Genomic DNA, 24,773 nt, shown 5'->3' on the forward strand with positions numbered 1-24,773 from the left:
CTGATAATTCCAGTCATTCAAACAGTAGCAGCGTTTTGTGTGGTTGGCATTTTGACCATGTGTGAGTATGGTGGGAACTGGGCAGCCTGTGCTCAGAGGTAGTGAGTCACCGGGTTAATGGGTGTGGTTGCGTTTATTCTTTGCTGTAACAGCACACTGACGGCCACACAGTTTTCTGTCCAAGATACAGAACACTAGGAGGGTGACCCAGGCCAGACATGTATATACATACTACACTGGAATAGATATAATATACATGAAACATATTAGTCTTGAACTGCAGTTTTAGTTTACTTCAAATTTACTTCAACAACCTCAAATCACAGCAGAGACGAGCACAGTGATGTTCATGGATTGATGTAATTAGCTGGAAAACAAGGAAAGTGAACAGGCTGGAGTTGTACCATAACAGTGATCTTTTCCTGTGGTCAGATCTCTTACTCAGAAAGACCATAAACCGAAAACAAAAACAAAAAATATAGATACAGAGAGAGAAATTAGGGAGAGAGGTTAGACGGCACATTGTAATAAAAAAATATAGAGTATTTATTACTGTCCATGTTAAGATACACACAAACTTCTATTCTTTACTTCTTTTGGGGTTTATTTGTGAAGATGTGTTAATAAATATAGGTAGATAAAGAAAAGATGTAAATTGTTGTCCGGTAATATTAGTCCTGTACAGTTGACATCAGAAGTTTACTTGTGCTTGTAAGGAGCATTTCATTTTATTTTAAGTCAGAACTAAATGACTTTAAAACTTCTGTTTCTTTTAAACATAGATTTGCTTTTATGTGTCGGATTAATGTCTTACTTGAACGGGAACACACAGATTATGCCTCAGCTTTGGCTCATGGACAGATTATCTCACATTCCCCTCAAGAATTTCCTGATAGAAAGTGGACATCATAGTTCCTTAAGAGCAGATAGAATGTCTTTATTTGTCATATATACAGATACACAATGCCATTCTATATTAGCATATCCCATCTTCTCTGGAAGCTGGGGTCAGAATGCAGAAGCAGCCACAAGAGACTTGTTTAAGGGCCCAACAGTGGCTGTATGGCAGAGCCAGGATTTGAACCCACAACCTTCTAGTTGGTAACCCACAGCTCTTTCCACTAGGCTACCTATCTGCTTATCGGCCATGTCCTGATGCAGAAAAGCACCCTGAAACCATCACACTTGGTTGAATGTTTATAGGGCAGTTATAGTCTAACGGTTAAGGTACTAGACTGGTAAGTAGAAGGTCGCTAGTTCAAACCCCACTACTGCCAGAAAAGTGCCAGGTTGCCACTATTTGGCCCTTAACCCTCAATTGCTTAGACTGTATACTATAAGTCGCTTTGGATAAAAGTGTCTGGTAAATGCCAAAAATGTAGTTGTAAAATGTAAATGTTGTTATTATGTCAGTACCATTAGTAAAGACAGTCGTGAATAAACAGTTGGTAACACTAGGAGAGAAAATAATGATCTATTCCTAGAGATTTAAATATTAAGCATCCACAGAATCAGTGGTGTTTAAAGAAATCTTACATTTGCAGCATCAGAAGAATCATGTGTTGGTTGGCATAATACCTAAATATCAAAAGTCTATCTGATTGTCATGTCATCTGTATTACCCTAACCCAATTTATCCTGTCACAGCAAGCTGTCATTTATTGTACCAAATTTGTCACTACAAAACAAAAATCTGTATTTTATGCCTATACACACAAGGGAATTAACTGTACTTCCATTTAAAATGGGCTTTTGTTAGTACGTCCTTTTGACCTGCTCCAGAGTTAAGTAATATGAAGTTATAAAACATAAAAACCATAACAGATCTTCTCAAAGTCTGATTATAGATATTCTGACTCTTTTCTGCCCCCTGCAGGTTGTGGTGGAGATCTTTCTGGGCCTACTGGTTCTTTTAACAGCCCCGGCTACCCTAACAGATATCCGGAGAACCGGGAATGTGTGTGGTACATCCAGACCAGCCCCGGCAGCAGCATCACCATCACTATCCATGAGTTTGATATAGAGTTCCATCCTAACTGCAACTATGACCTGCTAGAGGTAAAACCTAATTTCTGCTTTCCTCAACCTATGTACATGTGATTCATTGTATCTAATCCCTGTTGTGGTGGATGCTATAAAATGATATGCCTACACTGTGCTACACTACAGTGAATTTGGTTTTATTCCTGTATTGTCTACGCATGTCAACATTCTTTTGAAGTCAATCGTCTCAGGGGACATGACAGTTTTGGGAGTATAGGAGGTTTATTTTGGGTTTTCTGAAAATATACATACAGCAATAATCCGGTCATAATGTACATAATGGGACAAACAGAAGGTTGATGTTTCAAGCCCTGCCTCTTCCAAGTTGCCAACTTTGGGCCCTTGAGCAAGACCCTTAACCCTGAATTGTAAGTGTCCGCTAAATGACATACATGTAAATATAATAAAAAAATGTCCATAGACAGATAGATAGATAGATAGATAGATAGATAGATAGATAGATAGACAGACAGACAGACAGACAGACAGACAGACAGACAGACAGACAGACAGACAGATCGATCGGTGGGTAGGTGAATGGGTGGGTGGATGAATGAATGGATGGATTGATTGATAGATTGATAGATAGACAGAGCAATATATATAGATAGATATATAGATAGATTGACTGATAGATAGATAGATAGACAGACAGACAGACAGACAGACAGACAGACAGACAGACAGACAGACAGACAGATTGACTGATAGATTGACTGATAGATAGATAGATAGACAGACAGACAGACAGACAGACAGACAGACAGATTGACTGACTGATTGACAGATAGATAGATAGATAGATAGATAGATAGATAGATAGATAGATAGATAGATAGATAGATTGATAGATAGATTGATAGATAGATTGATAGATAGATAGATAGATAGATTGATAGATAGATAGATAGATTGATAGATAGATAGATAGATAGATAGATACAGTGCCTTGCAAAAGTATTCAGCCCCCTTGAACTTTTCAACCTTTTGCCACATTTCAGGCTTTAAACATAACGATATGAAATTGTAATTTTTTGTGAAGAATCAACAAGTGGGACACAATTGTGAAGTGGAACGAAATTTATTGGATATTTTAAACTTTTTTTAGAAATAAAAAACTGAAAAGTGGGGCGTGCAATATTATTCAGCCCCCTTGCGTTAATACTTTGTAGCGCCACCTTTTGCTGCGATTACAGCTGCAAGTCGCTTGGGGTATGTCTCTATCAGTTTTGCACATCGAGAGACAGAAATTTTTGCCCATTTTTCCTTGCAAAACAGCTCGAGCTCAGTGAGGTTGGATGGAGAGCGTTTGTGAACAGCAGTTTTCAGCTCTTTCCACAGATTCTCGATGGGATTCAGGTCTGGACTTTGACTTGGCCATTCTAACACCTGGATACGTTTATTTGTGAACCATTCCATTGTAGATTTTGCTTTATGTTTTGGATCATTGTCTTGTTGGAAGATAAATCTCCGTCCCAGTCTCAGGTCTTTTGCAGAATGCAACAGGTTTTCTTCCAGAATGGTCCTGTATTTGGCTCCATCCATCTTCCCATCAATTTTAACCATCTTCCCTGTCCCTGCTGAAGAAAAGCAGGCCCAAACCATGATGCTGCCACCACCATGTTTGACAGTGGGGATGGTGTGTTCAGGGTGATGAGCTGTGTTGCTTTTACGCCAAACATAACGTTTTGCGTTGTGGCCAAAAAGTTCGATTTTGGTTTCATCTGACCAGAGCACCTTCTTCCACATGTTTGGTGTGTCTCTCAGGTGACTTTTTATAGATATCTTTGAGAAATGGCTTTCTTCTTGCCACTCTTCCATAAAGGCCAGATTTGTGCAGTGTACGACTGATTGTGTCCTATGGACAGAGTCTCCCACCTCAGCTGTAGATCTCTGCAGTTCATTCAGAGTGATCATGGGCCTCTTGGCTGCATCTCTGATCAGTCTTCTCCTTGTTTGAGCTGAAAGTTTAGAGGGACGGCCGGGTCTTGGTAGATTTGCAGTGGTCTGATACTCCTTCAATTTCAATATGATCGCTTGCACAGTGCTCCTTGAGATGTTTAAAGCTTGGGAAATCTTTTTGTATCCAAATCCGGCTTTAAACTTCTCCACAACAGTATCTCGGACCTGCCTGGTGTGTTCCTTGGTCTTCATGATGCTCTCTGCGCTTTAAACAGAACTCTGAGACTGTCACAGAGCAGGTGCATTTATACGGAGACTTGATTACACACAGGTGGATTCTATTTATCACCATCAGTCATTTAGGTCAACATTGGATCATTCAGAGATCCTCACTGAACTTCTGGAGTGAGTTTGCTGCACTGAAAGTAAAGGGGCTGAATAATATTGCACGCCCCAGTTTTTAGTTTTTTATTTCTAAAAAAAGTTTAAAATATCCAATAAATTTCGTTCCACTTCACGATTGTGTCCCACTTGTTGATGATTCTTCACAAAAAATTACAATTTCATATCGTTATGTTTGAAGCCTGAAATGTGGCAAAAGGTTGAAAAGTTCAAGGGGGCTGAATACTTTTGCAAGGCACTGTAGATAGATAGATAGATAGATAGATAGATAGATAGATAGATAGATAGATAGATAGATAGATAGATAGATAGATAGATAGATAGATAGATAGATAGATAGATAGATAGATAGATAGATAGATAGACTGATAGATAGACTGATTGATTATTGGTCTCCAGTAGTTGAACGTAATGTAAAACGTGCTTATATCATCACTGTTCCAAGTTTTATCAATTTGACTGTCACCTTACACTTTCCTTCTCTAATTTTACAAAATAAAGTATCCCAATAAATAAAAATCCCAATTAAAAACAACACATTTTAACTAGTTGTATTGTCCTTGGCCACCCTCATGGTAAACACGCTGCACATGAGTGGTTACACTGCAGTGAGTCTGTGCCCGGTTGGCACACAGCGTGCTCAGTGGACACAATGAGTGAGATCTGTGTAGCTCAGACGTTTGGAATGCTGACCTCCACAGCAGCGGTGAATGTAGTTAACAGGGTGGAAGGAAAGTGGAAATCAGAGATTAGAGCACAGCCTTTATTTCTGAATATCCCTTGCTAACGCTGGCCTTTTCCCAAACACTGTAGCACTGTTCCATGAGCTGCTGAGCAGTGTTCACATCTGAAAAACAATCTGGTTTTTGCTGGTATCTGTGGGAATAAAGTAACCAGTAAGAACACAGTCCGAGTATAATAAAATAACAGTGTCAGATCTTGTATTGTGTTGACTGATCCCAGATACTGGTAACACATTAATATTTTACTGATTGAAAGGTGTTGTTTTGAGAATGTCCCGTTTGAACATACATACTCTCTTTTACTGACTTGCTTAAGATTAAATTAATTAAAAGGATTCAATCTCTTTAAAAAAAATTAGATTAGGTTTGTGACCAAATGTGGGTCACAGTCAGGGGTGAAGTGGGATGTGGGTGCATACATTTTTTTCTTTTTTTCTTTTGTGAGTCCAGTATTTAGGGGTCACCACAGTGCATCTGGTTTACATACTAGACTAGACTCCTGGTGTAACCCTCTTATTTTTAGGAGGGCACTGAGGGAGGGGACCCCTTAATGACTAAGCTGTCTTAGCCACCATTGGACATTAGCCAATCACGTGCAGACCTTCGACCGGCTGATAGAGCCAATGAGATTTGACCCCTGGACCCCCAGATCGTATTTATTTATTTTTTATGTTTTTTAAGCAACGATGTTTTACACTTTTGGTTACATTAATGACAGGAAACGGTAGTTACTCATTACACAAGGTTCATCAGTTCACAAGGTTATATTGAACACAGTCTTGGACAATTTAGTGTCTCTAATTCACCTCACTTGCACGTCTTTGGACTGTGGGAGGAAAACCGGAGCACCTGGAGTAAACCCACGCAGACACGGGGAGAACATGCAAACTCCACACAGAAAGGACCCAGACCGCCCCACCTGGGGATCGAACCCAGGACCTTCTTGCCCCCTTTATGACTAAGCTGTCTTAGCCGCCATTGGACGGTAGCCAATCACGTCCATGCAGACCTTTGACCGGCTGATAGCGCCACTGAGATTTGACCCCTGGACCCCCAGATCTCAGCATTACTGGGTTAGCATACTTTAACGCTGAAAGACATGTAGGAGTTTGGATATCAGATTTTCTGTTGCCACACTTTAAATGTGTGGGTGAAATAGAGCTGAATTACAATTTATCTGCTTTTGGTTTGTGATGCAATAAAAAAAACATTAAAAACAGATGTGAGTCCTGAAGCAAGACTAGTTAATGTTACGTATTACAAAAATATGTAAACAGATTGGATTTAAAGGTGCCAAAATATTAAGTCAGCTAAAGAATATTGGATTTCATTTCTACAATATTTAACTCATTCTACAACATTCTGAATGAACAATATATACCACATTTTAATAAAAAGTGCATAGGTCTAAATCTTTTAGCTCCTCTCCATGGCTTTATCACTTTTTATCACTCTCTATTCTATAATCTCATTCTGCTCATTGTTTTTGTATTATATTTTCCATTGGTTAAGTACTTGTTAACAGTATGTGTGCTGTCTGGTCTGTTCAGTATGTTACATGTCATATATGTGTACTCTCACCAAGACAAATTCCTTGTATGTGTAACATACTTGGCAAAATAAAGTGATTCTGGTACTGGTCTATTCCCAAAGAAGCAGGAGGAAATGACTCTATATATGGACATCAATCCTTGACTTCATTTTTAACCTGTGTGCAGGTGTATGGTGGGCCTGATCTGAGCTCCCCAAGACTTGCTCAACTCTGTACCACTAGACCCCCCAACAACCCCCTTCATGTGTCAAGTACTGGCAATGCTGTCACCGTGCGATTCAAGAGTGATGAATACGTCAGTGGCAGGGGATTCAATGCAAGCTGGCAGGAGATTCCAGGAGGTCAGGACCAGTATATATATATATATATATATATCTTATATAACACCAGTGCACCTGCAACCAATGTGGTTATCTGTTCTTCCTAATCTTCATTCTCCCTTTTTTATCTGGGAAATGTTTAGGTTGTGGAGGGGCTGTCACAGCTCCCAGTGGAGAGATCCATTCCCCTCAATATCCCAACAACTATCCCGATAACGTGGACTGCTCCTGGCTCATCAGTGTGGACATTGGCCACCGGTTGTTTTTAAATTTTACTGATGTTGACATTGAGGGTCACGCCACATGCGTGTGGGACTACGTTGCTGTAAGTGGCTTACAGTTTATTTATAAACAATGTTTATATGTTTAAAACAATTTTTAAGGGATATATTTTATAGTTTTAGTATTGGTTCTGTCTCAAGTTTTATGACTGGACTTGTATCTCAGGCTCTGTGGATCCTGTATCATTTTTAAATGCTGTAGTTTCATGTAAAGTTCATTAACACTGCTTTTTAATGAGAAGTCATCCTGTTCCTCCACAGATTCATGATGGTCCTGGAGAGTCGTTTCCTCTGCTTGCCACAGTGTGTGGTTTTACCAGACCTGATCCCATCGTCTCCACTCAGAACATCGTCTTCGTTCGCTTCAGATCAGACAGCAGTTCAAACCACAGAGGCTTCAAAGCTGAGTTCTCAGAGGGTTAGTAATACCAGAAATACCAAACAACTTATATTCACTGCATTCAGTCAATCAGCAAAGATTTACTGGTACAACTGTATACAAAACAATACAGCCAAACAGCCGAAACAGACAGACAGACAGAAAGAGAATGGAAGGCAGAGAAAGAAAGAAAGAAAGAAAGAAAGAAAGAAAGAAAGAAAGAAAGAAAGAAACAGACAGACAAAGAAAAAAAGGCAGACAGACAGATAGGCAGGCAGACAGACAGACAGACAGGCAGAAAAAGAAAGACAGAAAGAAAGAAAAACAGACAGGCAGACAGACAGGCAGAGAAAGAAAAAAAACGTAAGTAAGATAAACAGACAGACAAAGAAGGAAAAAAAAAAGATGGACAAACGGGCAGACAGACAGACAGACAGAAAGAAAAACAGACAAAGAAAGAAAAAAAATGAAAAAGGGACAGATGGACTAACGGACAGACAGACAGACAGAGAAAGAAAGAAAGTCAGACAAAGAAGGACAAAAATAAAGAAGGGATGGATGGACTAACAGACAGACAGAGAAAGAAAAGAAAGAAAGAAAGAAAAAGAAAGAAAAAGAAAGAAAGAAAGAAAGAAAGAAAGAAAGAAAGAAAGAAAGAAAGAAAGAAAGAAAGAAAGAAAGAAAGAAAGAGACAGAAAAAGAAATAAAGGCAGACAGATAGGGATACAGACAGGCTGAAAAAGAAAGAACATAAAGACAAACAGACATAGAAAGAAAGAATGACAGACAAAAATTAAGGAGGAACAGATGGACTAACAGACAGATAGGCAGACAGGCAGAGAAAGAAAGAAAGAAAGAAAGACAGACAGACAGACAGACACAGACAGACAGACAGACAGACAGACAGACAGACAGACAGAGAAAGACAGACACAGACAGAGAAAGAAAGACAGACAGACAGACAGAGAAAGAAAGACAGACAGAGAAAGAAAGACAGAGAGAAAGACAGACAGACAGACAGACAGAGAAAGAAAGAAAGAAAGAAAGACAGACAGATAGAGAAAGAAAGACAGACAGACAGAGAAAGAGAGACAGACAGACAGAGAAAGACACAGACAGAGAAAGAAAGAAAGACAGACAGACAGAGAAAGAAAGAGAGACAGACAGACAGAGAAAGAAAGAAAGAAAGAAAGAAAGACAGACAGACAGAGAAAGAAAGAAAGACAGACAAAAAAGAAAAAAAGCCATTTCAATAACAAACACAGAAACACAAGTACAGAAGTAATAATATTAACATTTATGACAATATTAATAATAGTAACAGAATTATATAAGAATAAACATAATCCGGTTAAGATTTCATGAATCTGACTTTATTGTATTTATTTTACAGCGTGTGGATCCACAATCATGGCTGATGATGTTGGAGGTTTTATTGCTTCTCCACAATATCCGTCTCAGTACCTCAACAATCAGAACTGTAGCTGGATCATCGTAGCACTGGAGCCGTGTACGTTAGCTATAGCTTTACATTCTTACTTTTCACATTTCCTTCATCATTTCTAGCTTTTTTTTTATACATATTTTGTACATTTTATCTCATTTTTATAGTTAATCACGTCACTCTGTCCTTCACTGACTTTGAGTTGGAGATGGTGAATTCTAACTGCTCCCATGATGCTGTAGAGATCTTGGACGGCAACAACGTTAATGCCCCGATAGTCGGTAATTCAGACAACCTGCACATTTTATCAAATCATACTGGGTCTGTGTGGAGGAAACTATTTCTTTATTTTCTTGTTTCTTTTTCAGGTCGCTATTGTGGATCTGACATTCCTCATCCGGTCACCTCATTCAGCAACGCGCTGGCGGTGAATTTTGTTTCTGATTCCTCTGTGACCAAGAGAGGCTTCAGGGCAACATACATGGCATCGACTTCAGGTCAGAATCTAAACACCTTCAGCTTAAAAAATAAATAAAACACCAACAGGAAATGTTGCTTTAAGGTTTATATGTTTGTATATGGAATGGACCAATGCGTTCAGGCCACTACTGCTGAGATCAGGGTATCCAGGGTTCGCATCTCGATGGTGCTTTCGTCTTACAGAGTGTCTGCATGGACATTATTGCATGATGCCTGGGAGGGGTGGCCGAAACAGCCTAGCCATTGTGAGGTGCTCTATTCAATGCACTCTCGGTCTCAAGCCCAGATAGAAATTGGAGGGTTGCGTCAGGATGGCCATCCAGCATAAAAACTGTGCCAAGTCTAGTATGCGGACCAGATCCTCTGTGGTGACCCCAAAATACAAGGAGCAACCGAAAGACAACAGAAATACATGAAAAGATCAAATGATGCAAAAGATTAAGTATGCATTTCTAAAACATACCAATTAAGGAGTGGGAATTTGGTCCTACAAGCCCTAAATGTTTTTGAAATTCATAATTATGAGCATAAAATGATGTGTTTGTATTTACAAGCCATTGTTGGCGATTACAGCTTGGCGATAATGGTACAGGTAAGTGAAGCGGTGAGCATTAACATACTTCTGCTGTGGTTTTTCAGGCTGTGGTGGCAATTTGCACATGGAATCCGGTGCCTTCAACAGTCCCAACTATCCGGATGCCTACCCGCCCAACATTGAGTGTGTTTGGACGATCATTAGCTCTCCTGGCAACCGCATTCAGCTCTCCTTTATGTAAGCAAGTTCCTGCTCATATCCCTGTTTCTAATGATTTATTCATCTCTGATCAGCAACCTTAACTATGGAGACCATATTTTGATTTTTAAAAAAGGAAGACAACTGGCCAAGGATGGAGGGGAGGGGGGTGTTGGATTGGCAAAGTAATTTCATGTAATTGGTGGCACCATGGTAATGTGTATAAATAAGGGTTTGAATATTTGACAAATGCATCAATAACCATGCGACTATGTTATTAAACTGTAATAAATAAGCAGCTACTTTTTAACAAGACAACTAACAAATGCATTTATGGTCAAATAATTGCATTACTTTCAATACAGCGTTTGTCCCTAAACAATAATAACAACAAATAATATAGTTCATCAGTAGAGCTATTTCAACAGAATGTGGCGCTATCACAGCGTTGACAATAACATGCACTTAAAAATGAGTCCATTGATTTGTATTTGTTGTGATGCTTTGTTGTGTAAATGCAAAAACTCCCTCTGCAGCAGTATCAGCTTCTGTGTTACCTGGTCTTGACCTGATGAACTCTCTCTTTTAGCTGCAGTTTTGTGTTTTGCTGAACTGGCACCTTTATTGGACACTGCAGGTCATGCATTCTGCTTCCCAAGGATCCCGACCAAAACAAAAACATGGATTTTTTTCTGTAGTTCGCCTTTGAATTTTCTTGGGCATTTTTGTCTATTTTATTTATGCATTTTCTCCCAAGCGTAGTCAGTTTGTCCTCTGCTGCTGGGGGAACCCTGATTGCAGTCGAGGTGGGTATATTGCTGACCCGCATGCAGCCTTTAGCGGAACTCTTTTTCACCAATGCATTCCGCACAGGCGTCTCTTTATCTGCTAATCAGGGTCCTTACACAGCGTTTGACCCACCCACATAGTCCGGTTATCCCACCCTAGGAGAAACTTGTCTGCTGCAGGCACTGCCAATTATGCCCGCTAGATGGGGCCCAGGTGATCGGTGGCAATGCCAAGCATTTTTAGACCCAAAAACAAGGACATGTCCGGGAAAAAAGAGGACATAAGGTCACCCTACCTTAACCCATCAGTTGTGTGCCTAACTTTATACTTCATGGAGTCAACTTTTTAAGTTTCCGCTAAATATATGTGTTGTGCTGTTTTTTTAATTATTATTATTTTTGCAGTCAGTTTGAACTACAAGAGAGTAACAACTGTAATAACGACTATCTGGAAATCCGTGAGGGAAACGCTAACGGCCATGTTGTTGGACGTTTCTGTGGAAACTCCATTCCATCTAATTACACCTCTCTTGTTGGTCACATTCTCTGGATCAAATTTGTCTCAGACTCATCTGTTAGTGGAGCTGGATTCAGGGCCACATTCTCCCACTGTGAGTTTCTGTTTTGCCATTCATTCATTCATTCATTCACTCACTCACTCATTCATTGTCTGTTTTACCAATGCTTTATCCTGGTCTGGGTCGTGGTGGGGTCTGATTTATTGGGCGAAAGGCAGGAAAAACCCTGGACAGGTCGTCAGTCCATCACATGACAAACACACTCACTCCTGGGACAAGTTCTAGTAGCTCCAATTGGCCTGACTGCATTTCTTTCTACACAGAAAGAACCCTAGCTGCCGGGCTGGGGAATCAAACCCAGGCCCTTCTTGCTGTAAGGTGACAGCGCTACCCACCGCACCACCTTGCCTCCCCAAAGCTTACAGAAATCAGTATTCCAAAATGGTCTCCCATCCAGGTACTGACCAGGCCTGATCCTGCTTAGCTTCCAAGATCAGACGAGCTCAAGGGTCCTCAGGGTGGTGTAGCTATGAACCAGTTTAACTCCAACCTATCTGTTTTATTCATTCATTTCATTAAAAGTAGATATTTTACTCTGGATCTAGATTTTGATTCTTCTTTCTTTCCAGTGTTTGGAAATGATATCGTTGGTAGCTCTGGACAAATTGCTTCACCCCTGTATCCACGCACCTATCCCATCAACGCAGACTACCGCTGGACCGTCACAGTCAGCGGAGACTCCTACATTCAGATTTATTTCTTGGATATGGATATAGAAGACCACAACAGCTGCCTCTTCGACCAGCTTAAGGTAAGCATTGCTTTTAACATTGAAGTTTTAATGTGTAGGTGTATTTATCATTTATAGCCATGCTATTGGGGCTTCCAGTCAAAAACAACCCATATTTTATATTTGATTATGAATACATTTTTCTCACATATGACAACAAAAAACTTGAATATATGAAATCGATTATATTTTCAATAAATATCTCTACTGGCAGGTTATAATCAGCTGTATAATTAGTGTGGCATTTTCTTCTATTCACCTCATAGCATTTGTCTACACTGATTAGCCATAACATTAAAACCACCTTTTTGTTTCTACACACACTGTCCATTTTATCAGCTCCACTTACCATATAGAAGCACTTTGTAGTTCTACAATTACTGACTGTAGTCCATCGATTTCTCTACATACCTTTTTAACCTGCTTTCACCCTGTTCTTCAATGGTCAGGACCCCCACAGGACCACCACAGAGCAGGTATTATTTAGGTGGTGGATCATTCTCAGCACTGCAGTGACACTGACATGGTGGTGGTGTGTTAGTGTGTGTTGTGCTGGTATGAGTGGATCAGACACAGCAGCGCTGCTGGAGTTTTTAAATACCGGGTCCACTCACTGTCCACTCTATTAGACACTCCTATTTAGTTGGTCCACCTTGTAGATGTAAAGTCCTGACCATTGAAGAACAGGGTGATAGGGCGCTAACAAAGCATGTAGAGAAACAGATGGACTACAGTCAGTAATTGTAGAACAACAAAGTGCTTCTATGTGGTAAGTGAAACTAATAAAATAGACAGTGAGAGTGTAAAAACAAGGAGGTGGTTTTAATGTTATGGCTGATCGGTGTATCTGCTAATGTTACATAATCAGCCACAGCTTCCAAGATCGAACAAGCTCAGGAGTCCTCAGGGTGGTGTGGCTATAACCCAGTTTAATTCCAACTATAGAGAAATGAACCCAAGTGAGAAAAAAATAGCCGAGGTAGAACAATATTGTGGCTAAAGAGTCACAAAAACAGAAAGGTCAACTAACTAGATACAAAAGGAACCACAGTCTGATGCAGTATAAGAAGATTGATCTTATAAATGTGTTTGCCTATCTGTTCTGAGACAAAAAGGAAAGATTGCTGTTCAGAAGCTTAAGCAGCGATTGTGTAGAAAAAAAACTTCCAAGGTTTGAGAGGAGAAGAATAACAGGGGAGCTGGATTACCACAGGATCCAGCAACCCAAGCTCTCGCATCCAGGGTGGTTTCCTTGTGACGGCAATGTTTAGAAATGACAGCAACAAGAAACCAAAATAAGTAGCACACCATTGACTAAGTTCCCGTAACCAGATCAAAAGAGATCCAGAGATCCAGAAATTTGGTCTTAAGCCCAACAGATGTCAAAATAAGCATGCACACACAGCAGGAAATTAGAGGACCCAGCAAAAATCTGGGTCACAAAGCTGCTATATAAAGGACCACCACTGACTGAAGTGAATAATGCTCAATGAGGTGCAGAGACTGCTTTTGATGTGCTGATTAAAGGAACTAATCAGTCTGCACCTTCATTTCCCCTGCTAGCCTATAATGGCATGGCAGGTGGGCATGTTACCATAACCTGCGCCCCCTGCTGGCCTATACAGCAGGTGGCCATGTAACAGTATTATCATTTATGTATCATTACTAGCATTTAGCAGACGCCTTTATCCTAAGCAACTTACAGTACATTTACAGTATACAATCTAAGCAATTGAGGGTTAAGGGCCTTGCTTAAGGGCCCAACAGCAGCAACCTGGCTGTGGTGAGGCTTGAACCAGCGACCTTTTGATTACTAGTCCAGTACCCTAACCACTAGGCTACGGCATTACACCCATATTACTTAGTTATGTTGATTTCCTGGTCATGTTTCAGTCACATGACTTCTCAGACGTTTATATTCCCGTGTTAGTCTACCCAGGATTCCAATTCCAGGCTGCATTCACACTGATTTCCAGTGAATTTCTATAAAAAATTCATATTTTTAAACTTGGATCTTCCTCTGTAGATATTTGATGGTCCGAACGTCCATGCCTACCATCTGGGAACTTTCTGCGGTCTGGTCCTACCTGCCCCCGTGAGGAGCTCTGGTAGCACTGTGACCCTAGAGTTCAAATCGGATTTTGTGACTGGAGGAAGAGGTTTCCTCGTGGAGTGGACGGCTGTCCAGAACTCTGGTCCTTTGCCCACTATACCTCCAGGTTGGATCAGTCAGTAAGCATATGGAACATTTACTGGGGGGACAGTGTGCTCATTATGATTATGATTATGTTTTTAAGGTGCCTGTGGAGGAGCTCTCATGCCTGGGGAGACACCAAGGTTCTTGTTCTCTCCTGGCTGGCCTGGACTGTACGAACCAAACCTGGAATGCTCGTGGGTAATCCGTTCACCCGACTCCATAGTGGAACTCAATTTGCTCTTTATGGATGTTGAGGATGAAGCCACATGTTATTATGACAGTCTAGTCATCAGAGACGGTGAGATCCTGATGTTGTGATGAAAAATCAATACATTTCATGGCATAAATAACATAAAAGGACATAAAGTGCCTTCTACACTGTAACCTGGGGTTCTTTTTCTCCAGGTGAGACCAACCTGTCCCCAGAGTTGGCGAGGCTTTGTGGTCATGAGCTGCCTGGTTCAATTCATTCCACTGGTGACTCCATGTACCTGCGTTTTACGTCTGATGCCTCCGTCAGTGGCCGTGGCTTTAATGCCTCCTACTCAAAAGGTGAGTTAGTGCACGATAGTCTTTATAATAATAGTATTGTATTGATAGTGATGGTATTGATTCAATACAATTATAGTTCGTGAGAGAACCTGGCAAAAATCTAGGTCACAAGGCTGCTATATAAATGAGGTGCAGAGACTGCTCTTGAAGTGCCAATTAAAGGAACCGGTCATCTGCACCTCCTTGCCCTCTGCCAGCCCATAATGGGTATAGCAGGTGGGCATGTAACCCCCCTCTCCCCTCGCCCTGTTGGCATAATAATAAGTGTATTCTGTTTTACCTACCAGGATGTGGAGGCCTGCTTCATACAGACAGAGGAATCATCAGCTCCCCTCACTACCCCCAGAACTACAAGCCTAACCTGGACTGTAGCTGGCATGTAATGGTCACTCCTGGCTTTAGAGTGTCGGCCACCTTCCTAAATCCATTCCAGATACAAGGATATGGCACTGCTTGCAGCTCCGGTGACTATCTAGAGGTAAGATCTGATTTGTGTCAAGTATATTTAAGGTAAACCTTTTTCCCTTTTCCTTTTAGACCCTAGTCCACTTGGCTAGTCCTAGGCTGCTATTAATTAATTCATACAGTGAAAACATAAAATGGACCCGCAACATGAAGACAAGATACAATAAGCAGACTCAAACATAACACCAATAATGCCATAAAATTACACAAATATATGTTAAACATGGCGTTAAAATCCAAACAAACAACTAATAATTCATTCAGTGTCTGTTTTACCACCATTTTATCCTGGTCAGGGTCGCATAAATTATACCCTATATATTAATGCATTTAAAGAACACATATGTTTTATATATATATACTGTATATATATTAATGCATTTAAAACATATGTTATACTCAACAATAACATTAAAACCACCTCCTTGTTTCTACACTCACTGTCCATTCACTTACCATATAGAAGCACTTTGTACGTAGTTCTACAATTACTGACTGTAGTCCATCTGTTTCTCTACATACTTTTTTAACCTGCTTTCACCCTGTTCTTCAATGGTCAGGACCCCCACAGGACCACCACAGAGCAGGTATTATTTGGGTGGTTAATAATTCTCAGCACTGCAGAGACACTGACATGGTGGTGGTGTGTTAGTGTGTGTTGTGCTGGTATGAGTGACACAGACACAGCAGCGCTGCTGGAGTTTTTAAACACTGTGTTTACTCACTGTCCACTCTATTAGACACTCCTACCTAGTTGGTCCACCTTGTAGATGTAAAATCAGAGACGATCGCTCATCTATTGCTGCTGTTTGAGTCGGTCATCATCTAGACCTTCATCAGTGGTCACAGGACGCTGCCCACGGGGCACTGTTGGCTGGATATATTTTTGGTTGGTAGACTATTCTCAGTCCACCAGTGACAGTGAGGCGTTTAAAAACTCCACTGATGTCTTATCCACCAGCACAACACACACTAACACACCACCACCATGTTATTGTCACTGCAGTGCTGAGAATGATCCACCACCTAAATAATACCTGCTCTGTGGTGGTCCTGGGAGAGTCCTGATCATTGAAGAACAGCATGAAAGGGGGCTAACAAAGTATGCAGAGAAACAGATGGACTACAGTCAGTAATTGTAGAACTACAAAGTGCTTCTATATGGTAAGTGGAGCTGATAAAATGGACAGTGAATGTAGAAACAAGGAGGTGGTTTTAATGTTATGGCTGATCGGTGTATATAAATGCATTAAAAATATGTTATATATAATAAATATTAATGCATTTTAAAATGGCATTGACATTGATTATAACAACAACTGTTCCTTTTTTTATTTTTTTAAATGGTTTAAGTTAGAGTTTTCTCCCCAATCCTGTCCAACAGCTTATGCCAAGTGAATTGAGTTTTTGTCTGTTGGAGTCTTATTGATAGTGATCATAATATATTTTCTTTTAGTTGAGAAACGGGCCAGATGGTAATGCACCAAGTTTAGGAGGTCGTCTGTGTGGAACCAACCCCCCCGCTGTAACACAGACCACTGATAACCATCTTCACGTGCGTTTCGTCTCGGACGCCGCAAATGAAGGCAACGGCTTTAAGTTGCTATTTGAAGCCCACAGCTCTGGTAAGCAAAACCTTATTAGCTGCTAACATGGATATTTCCTGCTTGAAATGCATACGAGACTCATTCTCATGTAATATGATTATGTAAGCATTCGGGTAATTGAGGAATCTGTGCTTGTTTAGCTTGTGGAGGAACCATTCAGTTAAACGATGGAGATCCACCAGGTTACATCACATCACCCGATTATCCATCAAACTACCCTCAGAACATTGACTGTGTCTGGATTATTATGGTTCCCAACGGAGAGTCTGTGCAGCTCGACTTTGAGGATTTCTACATTGAGCCAAACTCTGAGTATGAGATTTATTACACATTGTCATCGTCACTGTATACTAGAAATGCACTGGTCGTGAATATGACTGATTCTAATTCTGCTCTCTTTACACCTAATTTGCGTGTGTGTGTGTGTGTGTGCGTGTGTGTGTGCGTGTGTGTCCTAAATCAAAATATACTTCTGTATATTACAATATAACATCATTCAATCACTTGCGAATTTAAATAAGATTATTAAATAAAATGCTACTGGGAGTGATCTGGGCTTCTCTTCAGACAACTTTGAACTCTTGACGTCTCTTGGCATTTTCCCTTTTTCTCCCAATCTAGTCATATCCCTAGTTGTATCTTTCCTCCACTGCTGGAGGGCCGTACAGACACGTGTAGTTGCCTACCACTTCTATTCACCTGCCCCGGCCTCTATGCAGGTGCCATCGACCAGCCAGCAGAGACTAAAATTGTAGCCTTGTTAAGGCATCACATCGGCCCCTTGATTATCCTCTTAAGTCTGGGTATGGGTGCCCAGCAGAGCTGAGATTTGAGATGTGTGCTATCCTCCAACCAGGCACCCACTCACAGGCACAACTGGCTATGTCTGTATAGGAGGTAAAGGGTTAATAATGTGTTTTCACAGTACCTTTGAGATCTCTGCTGTCTCTGCAGAGTGCCTGCAATAGCAACAGATGATCTGGAGAGCTTAGTATGTTTCTCTGTACACTATGCAGTTGTAGCCTAGCGGTTAGGGTACTGTACTAGTAATCAAAAGGTTGCTGGTTCAAGCCCCACCACTGCCAGGTCGCCACTGTTGGGCCCTTGAGCAAGGCCCTTAACCCTCAATTGCTCAGACTGTATACTGTCACAGTACTGTAAGTCGCTTTGGATAAAAGCGTCTGCTAAATGCTGATAATGTAAATAAATCACTGGGCTCAAGACTACAAAGTGTACTAGTCCATATCAGAACAACTTACACTTTCAGCGTATCACTATGCAGCTCTCTTTGTTACTCCATTGTGAGCAGGTAAAATGAAAATGACTAGATTGGGAGCAAATGGAGGAAGTTCTCTAATATCTCTAATAATGTGTTTGTGTAATAAATCATGTTATGCCTCTGTCTTCTCTCCTAGATGTTTATATGACTATCTGGAAGTCCGTGATGGGGTCTCATCAAATGCTGACCTGATTGCCAAGCTCTGCGGCAGTACAAAACCATTTCCCCAGCATTCCACTGCCTCTTCTATGTACCTTCGCTTCCGCACGGATCACAGCAATACACACAAGGGCTTCAAAGCCAAGTACTCTATAGGTAACTCGAAGTAAACACACTCACACTCATGATTAAATATGTGGTAAAACTTAACTGGAACCCTCCGTCATGTGACAAGCATTTAACAAACCTGTCATGTCTGCTGTTATATGCTGCCATGACTGATTATAAAAGTTAATATCAGGTATTATAACAGTGTTATCAAAACCAGTAACTGTAATTGACAAATTTCATAACATGTAGTGTCATTACAGCTCATTACATTCCGTATTATGACAGGTGTCATAACAGGTATTAAGACCAGAATGATCACATTTATGTGCAGGCTTAATACTCAGTATTTTAATATTTTTGTTTTATTAGAATTTAGCAGTTAAAGGTTCATATTTTATTTCACCCAAACAGCTACGTGTGGTGGCACATACTTTGCCCAAAGTGGAACAATTAAAAGCCCAGGATACCCGGATTCAAACTACCCAGACAATTCCCATTGCGAGTGGTACCTGGAAGGCCCAACTGGACATTACTTGACCTTTAGCTACTCGGCTTTTAGCTTGCAGAGCTCCTCTGACTGCAGCAGTGATTATGTTGAAATTCGCGAGTACAACGCATCTGGTGAGTACAGCACCTTAAACACCATGAACATGAGAATGTTTACTCTTACATATTATACATTTACAAAAAATCTGATTGATCTATAAATACTGTTATTTCAGGCCGCCTGCTCGGAAAGCACTGTGGAAACAATCTGCCGGCAGCTATGGACACGGGAGACAGCTACGCATATGTGAAGTTTGTCAGTGACGGCAGTCAAAGTGCTGCAGGATTCAGCCTTTCATTCGAAGCTAGCGTTGAGGGTGGGTGAACTTGAAAATCATTATAAGTGTTAAACAGAATTCAAGAATGGCTTTATCTTTAACTTTTAACTTCTCTTATTTGGTCAGAATGTGGAGGGGATCTTAATGCCCCCTCTGGGACTATTTCATCTCCAAACTACCCCAACCTGTACCCTCACAATCGGGTATGTCGCTGGAAAATCACTGTGCCCGAGGGCCGTAGAGTCACTCTCACTATCAATGACCTTCGGCTGGAGGACCACGGCAGCTGTCTGTATGACTATGTAGAGGTAAGGACATCACTTTTATACTGATAGCATGATTTGCATCGGCAGTAACACAGATTTTAATTAAACCTAACAGTAGTGTCATATATGTGTACATATTTGGTTGGCTGAGACGACTGTCGTCCTGTCCAGGGGTGTAACTGCATAAACTCAGTATTTCTGGACCTATCGTAACCCTACATTTTTAATTCATTAAAAAAAAAAAAAAAAAATTATCAATACTTGTAGAAGCCCCATTGGCAGTAATTAGAGCTGCAAATCTCTACAAGCTTTGCAAACCAGTATTTGGGCAGTTTATTCCATTTTTCATGGCAAATCTGCTCAAGATCTGTCAGACTGGATCCACAGGCAGTTCCTTGGACTCCATGGCTTGGTTTTGTCCTGACAGTGCAGTGTAAATTGTGTGCCTTTATATACTTAGATGTGTGCCTTAATCCTAAACTATGTCCAGCCAATTCAAATTGCAACTGTTGGACTTAATTTCTAGACACATGTTTGCTCTTTAGATACCTATTGCCCACTACTAAATAAACCCATTGCTGTTCTCAGGTTTTCAATGGCCTGGTTTCCAATGCTCCCAGGCTGCAGAGGTTCTGCGGCTCTGTACCTGCTGGAACGCAGGTGAAATCCTCTGGTAACACCATGACTGTTGTTTTTGCCACTGATTCCTCCGTGTCTAATGGTGGATTCACTGCTGACTACTCTTCAGATGAACCAGCAGGTAAGAGGTTTTTGCAGTAGGACTCAATAAGCTCTACATTTCAATTAACATATACAGTCTTATGTGTGCTAAACTTGGCTGGTCACTGTTTTCAGTTTGCGGAGGGATCCTTAATACTCCAGGGAACTTCACCTCCCCGGATTATGGTGTTGGTAACTACAGCAACAATCTGAACTGTGAGTGGCTCATCCAGAATCCCCAGCATGTGAATTCATCCATTGTGGTGATCATCGAGCGAATGCACCTAGAGCACCATCAAACGTGTGAATGGGACTATCTTGAGTTCAGAATGGGTGAGTGTTGATGAATAATAAAATAAAGTAAATTATACTCTTAAAGCTTTTATTGTACGTTAGGATTGACAGTCCAGGACGGGCCGCATCTCACCAGGTGTAGCCCAGCACCTGTGAGACTGTAAGATATGAACCCAATTGCAGGATAGTTAACCAGGGTAGAACAATACTGTGGCTAAAGAATTACAAAAGGAAAAGAGAACATGATAAATAATAGGTGGCCAAAATAACAAAAAAACAAATAGGAGCCTTTTTCTTCTCAGGCACCATCGCAAGCGGCAGCCTCTCCAGTAGCTCCATCAGTGTTGTACATTTATAGTGTTTGTTTTTTTGTATGCGTGTACCGGCACCTACCAGTCTATTTTTTATCTCTGTCTGCCTGTCTGTCTGTCTGTCTGTCTGTCTGTCTGTCTGTCTATCTATCTACCTAATGTATATATCTATATATCTATCTAATCTGTCTGTCTATCTATCTATCTAATCAAATCTGTCTGTCTGTGTGTCTATCTATCATCTGTCTATCTATCTATCTATCATCTGTCTATCTATCTATCTATCTATCTATCTATCTATCTATCTATCTATCTATCTATCTATCTATCTATCTATCTAATGTATCTATCTACAGTATATATCTATCTAATCTGTCTGTCTGTGTGTCTATCTATCATCTGTCTGTCTATCTATCTATCTATCTATCTATCTATCTATCTATCTATCTATCTATCTATCTATCTATCTATCTAATGTATCTATCTACAGTATATATCTATCTAATCTGTCTGTCTATCTATCTATCTAATCAAATCTGTCTATCTATCTATCTATCTATCTATCTATCTATCTATCTATCTATCTATCTATCTATCTATCTATCTATCTAATGTATCTATCTACAGTATATATCTATCTAATCTATCTATCTAATCTGTCTGTCTGTCTGTCTGTCTGTCTGTCTGTCTGTCTGTCTGTCTATCTATCTATCTATCTATCTAAATAAAAATCCACGATAAAAGTGGAGATGCGATAGAACAGATAGACAAGCTAGTCGAAGTAGGGCCATCACATCTACTCATTTGCCTTGAAACAGAACGGGGCGTTTGTGTGGCACGGTGGTAAAACACGCTAGCACACCAGAACTGCCACCCACCAACAGGCATTGTGCTGGATGGCTAAACAGAGCCAACTTTAAAGGGCATATTTCTTTTTCTTCTTGTTTTAGGTGATGTAAATGGTGAACTTTTGGCCAGACTGTGTGGTCAAACTGTTCCTCCAGTCCCAATTGTGGTGTTCACTCCTGAACTCTGGGTTCACTTTTTGTCTGATGAAGCTGTGGTGGACTTGGGATTCAAAGCTACATATTACTTCTCAGGTAACATTTTTCTTTTTGTGCAGATACACACATTTTTTGTTTGTGTAATACCGTACTGAGCTGAACTGCATGACTTTCAGATTGTGGAGGTTCCCAGTCTGGTGAGGGAGGGGTTATTTCCAGCCCTGGTTATCCAGATAACTACCCCAGCCCAAGTCGCTGTGCCTGGTTACTGGAGGCTCCAAAAGGCCACACCATCACAGTAAATTTATATTAATGTACAGTAGTACTGTATTTTAAATTCGTCTTGTACAGTGCACTAACAGTATTTTTATCTCTGACCAGCTTACATTCACATATTTCCAAGTGGAAGAACACGCCCAATGTTCTTGGGACTCAGTGACTATATTTAATGGAGGTTCTCCAGGTTCCCCTGTGATTGGACAGTACTGTGGTCATACATCACCTGGGACGATCCAGTCGGGTTCTAACAAGTTAGCTGTGGTGTTCCTTGCTGACCACTCTGTGTCCAAAGGAGGCTTTGTGGCTACCTGGTCAACAGACTCTTCAGGTTTGATCATCACATTTGATGTTCTTTTTATTAATATGCCTTAATAAAATACAATTTGTCTTAATAGAGAATTGTACGTGTATTTAAACCGATCAGGCATAACATTATGACCACCTTCCTAATATTGTGTTGGTCCCCCTTTTAACTGTGATGCACGGTGTATTCTGACACCTTTCTATCAGAACCAGCATTAACTTCTTTAGCTACAGTAACTCGTCTGTTGGATCGGACCACACGGGTCAGCCTTCGCTCCCCACGTGCATCAATGAGCCTTGGCCGTCCATGACCCTGTCTTTGGTTACCACTGTTCCTTCTTTGGACCACTTTAATAGATACTGACCACAGGTATTATTTGGGTGGTGGGTCATTCTCAGCACTGCACTGACACTGACATGGTGGTGGTGTGTTAGTGTGTGTTGTGCTGGTATGAGTGGATGACACAGCAGCGCTGCTGGAGTTTTTAAACACCAAACTGTCACTGCTGGACTGAGAATAGTCCACCAACCAAAAATATCCAGCCAACATTATTCCGTAGGCAGCATCCTGTGACCACTGATGAAGGTCTAGAAGATGACCAACTCAAACAGCAGCAATAGATGAGCGATCGTCTCTGACTTTACATCTACAAGGTGGACCAACTAGGTAGGAGTGTCTAACAGAGTGGACAGTGAGTGGACATGGTATTTGATCCACTCATACCAGCACAACACACACTAACACACCACCACCATGTCAGTGTCACTGCAGTGCTGAGAATGACCCACCACCTAAATAATACCTGCTCTGTGGTGGTCCTGTGGGGGTCCTGACCATTGAAGAACAGGGTGAAAGCAGGTTAAAAAGTATGTAGAGAAACAGATGGACTACAGTCAGTAATTGTAGAACTACAAAGTGCTTCTATATGGTAAGTGGAGCTGATAAAATGGACAGTGAGTGTAGAAACCATGAGGTGGTTTTAATGTTACGGCTGATCAGTGTATATCACCCCCACTAACAGGTGCCGTGATTAAGAGATAATCAGTGTTATTCACTTCACCCGTCAGTGGTCATAATGTTATGCCTGGTCGGTGTATAAAGCTCACCTTTATGGAAAAGTGATTTGTTGGAAAAATTAATTAATAATTTATGTTTTGATCTACAGGATGTGGAGGGGTAATTCACGCTGACACTGGTGTTATCAAGTCCCCCAATTACCCTCAGAACTTTCCAGCCAATATTGAGTGCTCCTGGACCGTCATTGCGCATGAAGGCAATCATTTGGAGATGAGCTTTGCCAACGACTTCCAGATTCCTGACTCAAGTGGAAACTGCCAGAACAGTTACATCAAAGTTAGTATTTAAAGTTTATTTAGGTCTGATCTGAGCTTTAGGCAGGTCTTTGATGGTCAGATAGGTGCTTCAAATCTATATCCATCTCCACAGTGATTCACCAGTAAGGGGGGTGACTGGATGTTTGTCTTACATGATGAGACAAGACAGACACTGAGAAATACTGACAATGTCCCAAAACATAAAAAAGGAATGCTACAGCATATAGCCAAAAATATATGGACACCATATCTAATTTCAGGTGCTCAGGTGTTTTAGCCACTGATTGCTTCCATATTCGTGACTACAGTTTGTAAGCCAAGTGAGGTCAATAATGACATGGTTTTAAGTTCGGTGTGAAGCATCCAGCATCCATAATGAATATTGCATTGCAGTCCACTGCAAAAGATAAAATGCCACCAGCTGAGTTCCCTGGAAAAAGATCAAAATAATGCCAGCACGAGAGCTGGCGGACAAAAGTGCTGAACATATGGGATATCACTGAGTAGGCCGGCAAAACCGGTATTTAATGGCATGGCAGGTGAGCATGATAACGTAACCCATGTCCCCTGCTGATCAATACTTTACCTTAGAGCGCTTACCTTTGCCACCAGTTAGGGTACTGGACAACTAATTGCAAGGTTGCGGTTCAAGCCCCACCACCACAAAGTTGCCACTGTTGGACCCCTGAGCC

At 40.9% G+C, this 24,773-nt stretch overlaps 1 protein-coding gene across 1 annotated transcript in view; it reads left to right on the plus strand.

Annotated features, from left to right (window-relative positions):
• cubn (cubilin (intrinsic factor-cobalamin receptor)) overlaps window positions 1-24,773 on the plus strand; it is an 80,485-nt gene that overhangs the window by 33,518 nt on the left and 22,194 nt on the right. Inside the window, exons 28-53 of the mRNA XM_062991407.1 lie at window positions 1,877-2,058; window positions 6,809-6,983; window positions 7,106-7,287; window positions 7,505-7,661; window positions 9,016-9,132; window positions 9,234-9,347; window positions 9,435-9,563; window positions 10,186-10,318; window positions 11,473-11,678; window positions 12,215-12,396; window positions 14,402-14,594; window positions 14,673-14,870; window positions 14,978-15,124; window positions 15,412-15,602; window positions 17,046-17,214; window positions 17,337-17,508; window positions 18,612-18,790; window positions 19,157-19,366; window positions 19,468-19,608; window positions 19,696-19,877; window positions 20,424-20,595; window positions 20,691-20,888; window positions 22,111-22,260; window positions 22,341-22,462; window positions 22,546-22,771; window positions 23,913-24,100. Of these exons, the coding sequence (XP_062847477.1) occupies window positions 1,877-2,058; window positions 6,809-6,983; window positions 7,106-7,287; window positions 7,505-7,661; window positions 9,016-9,132; window positions 9,234-9,347; window positions 9,435-9,563; window positions 10,186-10,318; window positions 11,473-11,678; window positions 12,215-12,396; window positions 14,402-14,594; window positions 14,673-14,870; window positions 14,978-15,124; window positions 15,412-15,602; window positions 17,046-17,214; window positions 17,337-17,508; window positions 18,612-18,790; window positions 19,157-19,366; window positions 19,468-19,608; window positions 19,696-19,877; window positions 20,424-20,595; window positions 20,691-20,888; window positions 22,111-22,260; window positions 22,341-22,462; window positions 22,546-22,771; window positions 23,913-24,100 (4,415 nt within the window). The remainder of the gene's footprint in view (window positions 1-1,876; window positions 2,059-6,808; window positions 6,984-7,105; window positions 7,288-7,504; window positions 7,662-9,015; window positions 9,133-9,233; window positions 9,348-9,434; window positions 9,564-10,185; window positions 10,319-11,472; window positions 11,679-12,214; window positions 12,397-14,401; window positions 14,595-14,672; window positions 14,871-14,977; window positions 15,125-15,411; window positions 15,603-17,045; window positions 17,215-17,336; window positions 17,509-18,611; window positions 18,791-19,156; window positions 19,367-19,467; window positions 19,609-19,695; window positions 19,878-20,423; window positions 20,596-20,690; window positions 20,889-22,110; window positions 22,261-22,340; window positions 22,463-22,545; window positions 22,772-23,912; window positions 24,101-24,773) is intronic.

The sequence above is a fragment of the Trichomycterus rosablanca genome, chromosome 3 (assembly GCF_030014385.1).
Source record: "Trichomycterus rosablanca isolate fTriRos1 chromosome 3, fTriRos1.hap1, whole genome shotgun sequence".
NCBI lineage: Eukaryota > Metazoa > Chordata > Actinopteri > Siluriformes > Trichomycteridae > Trichomycterus > Trichomycterus rosablanca.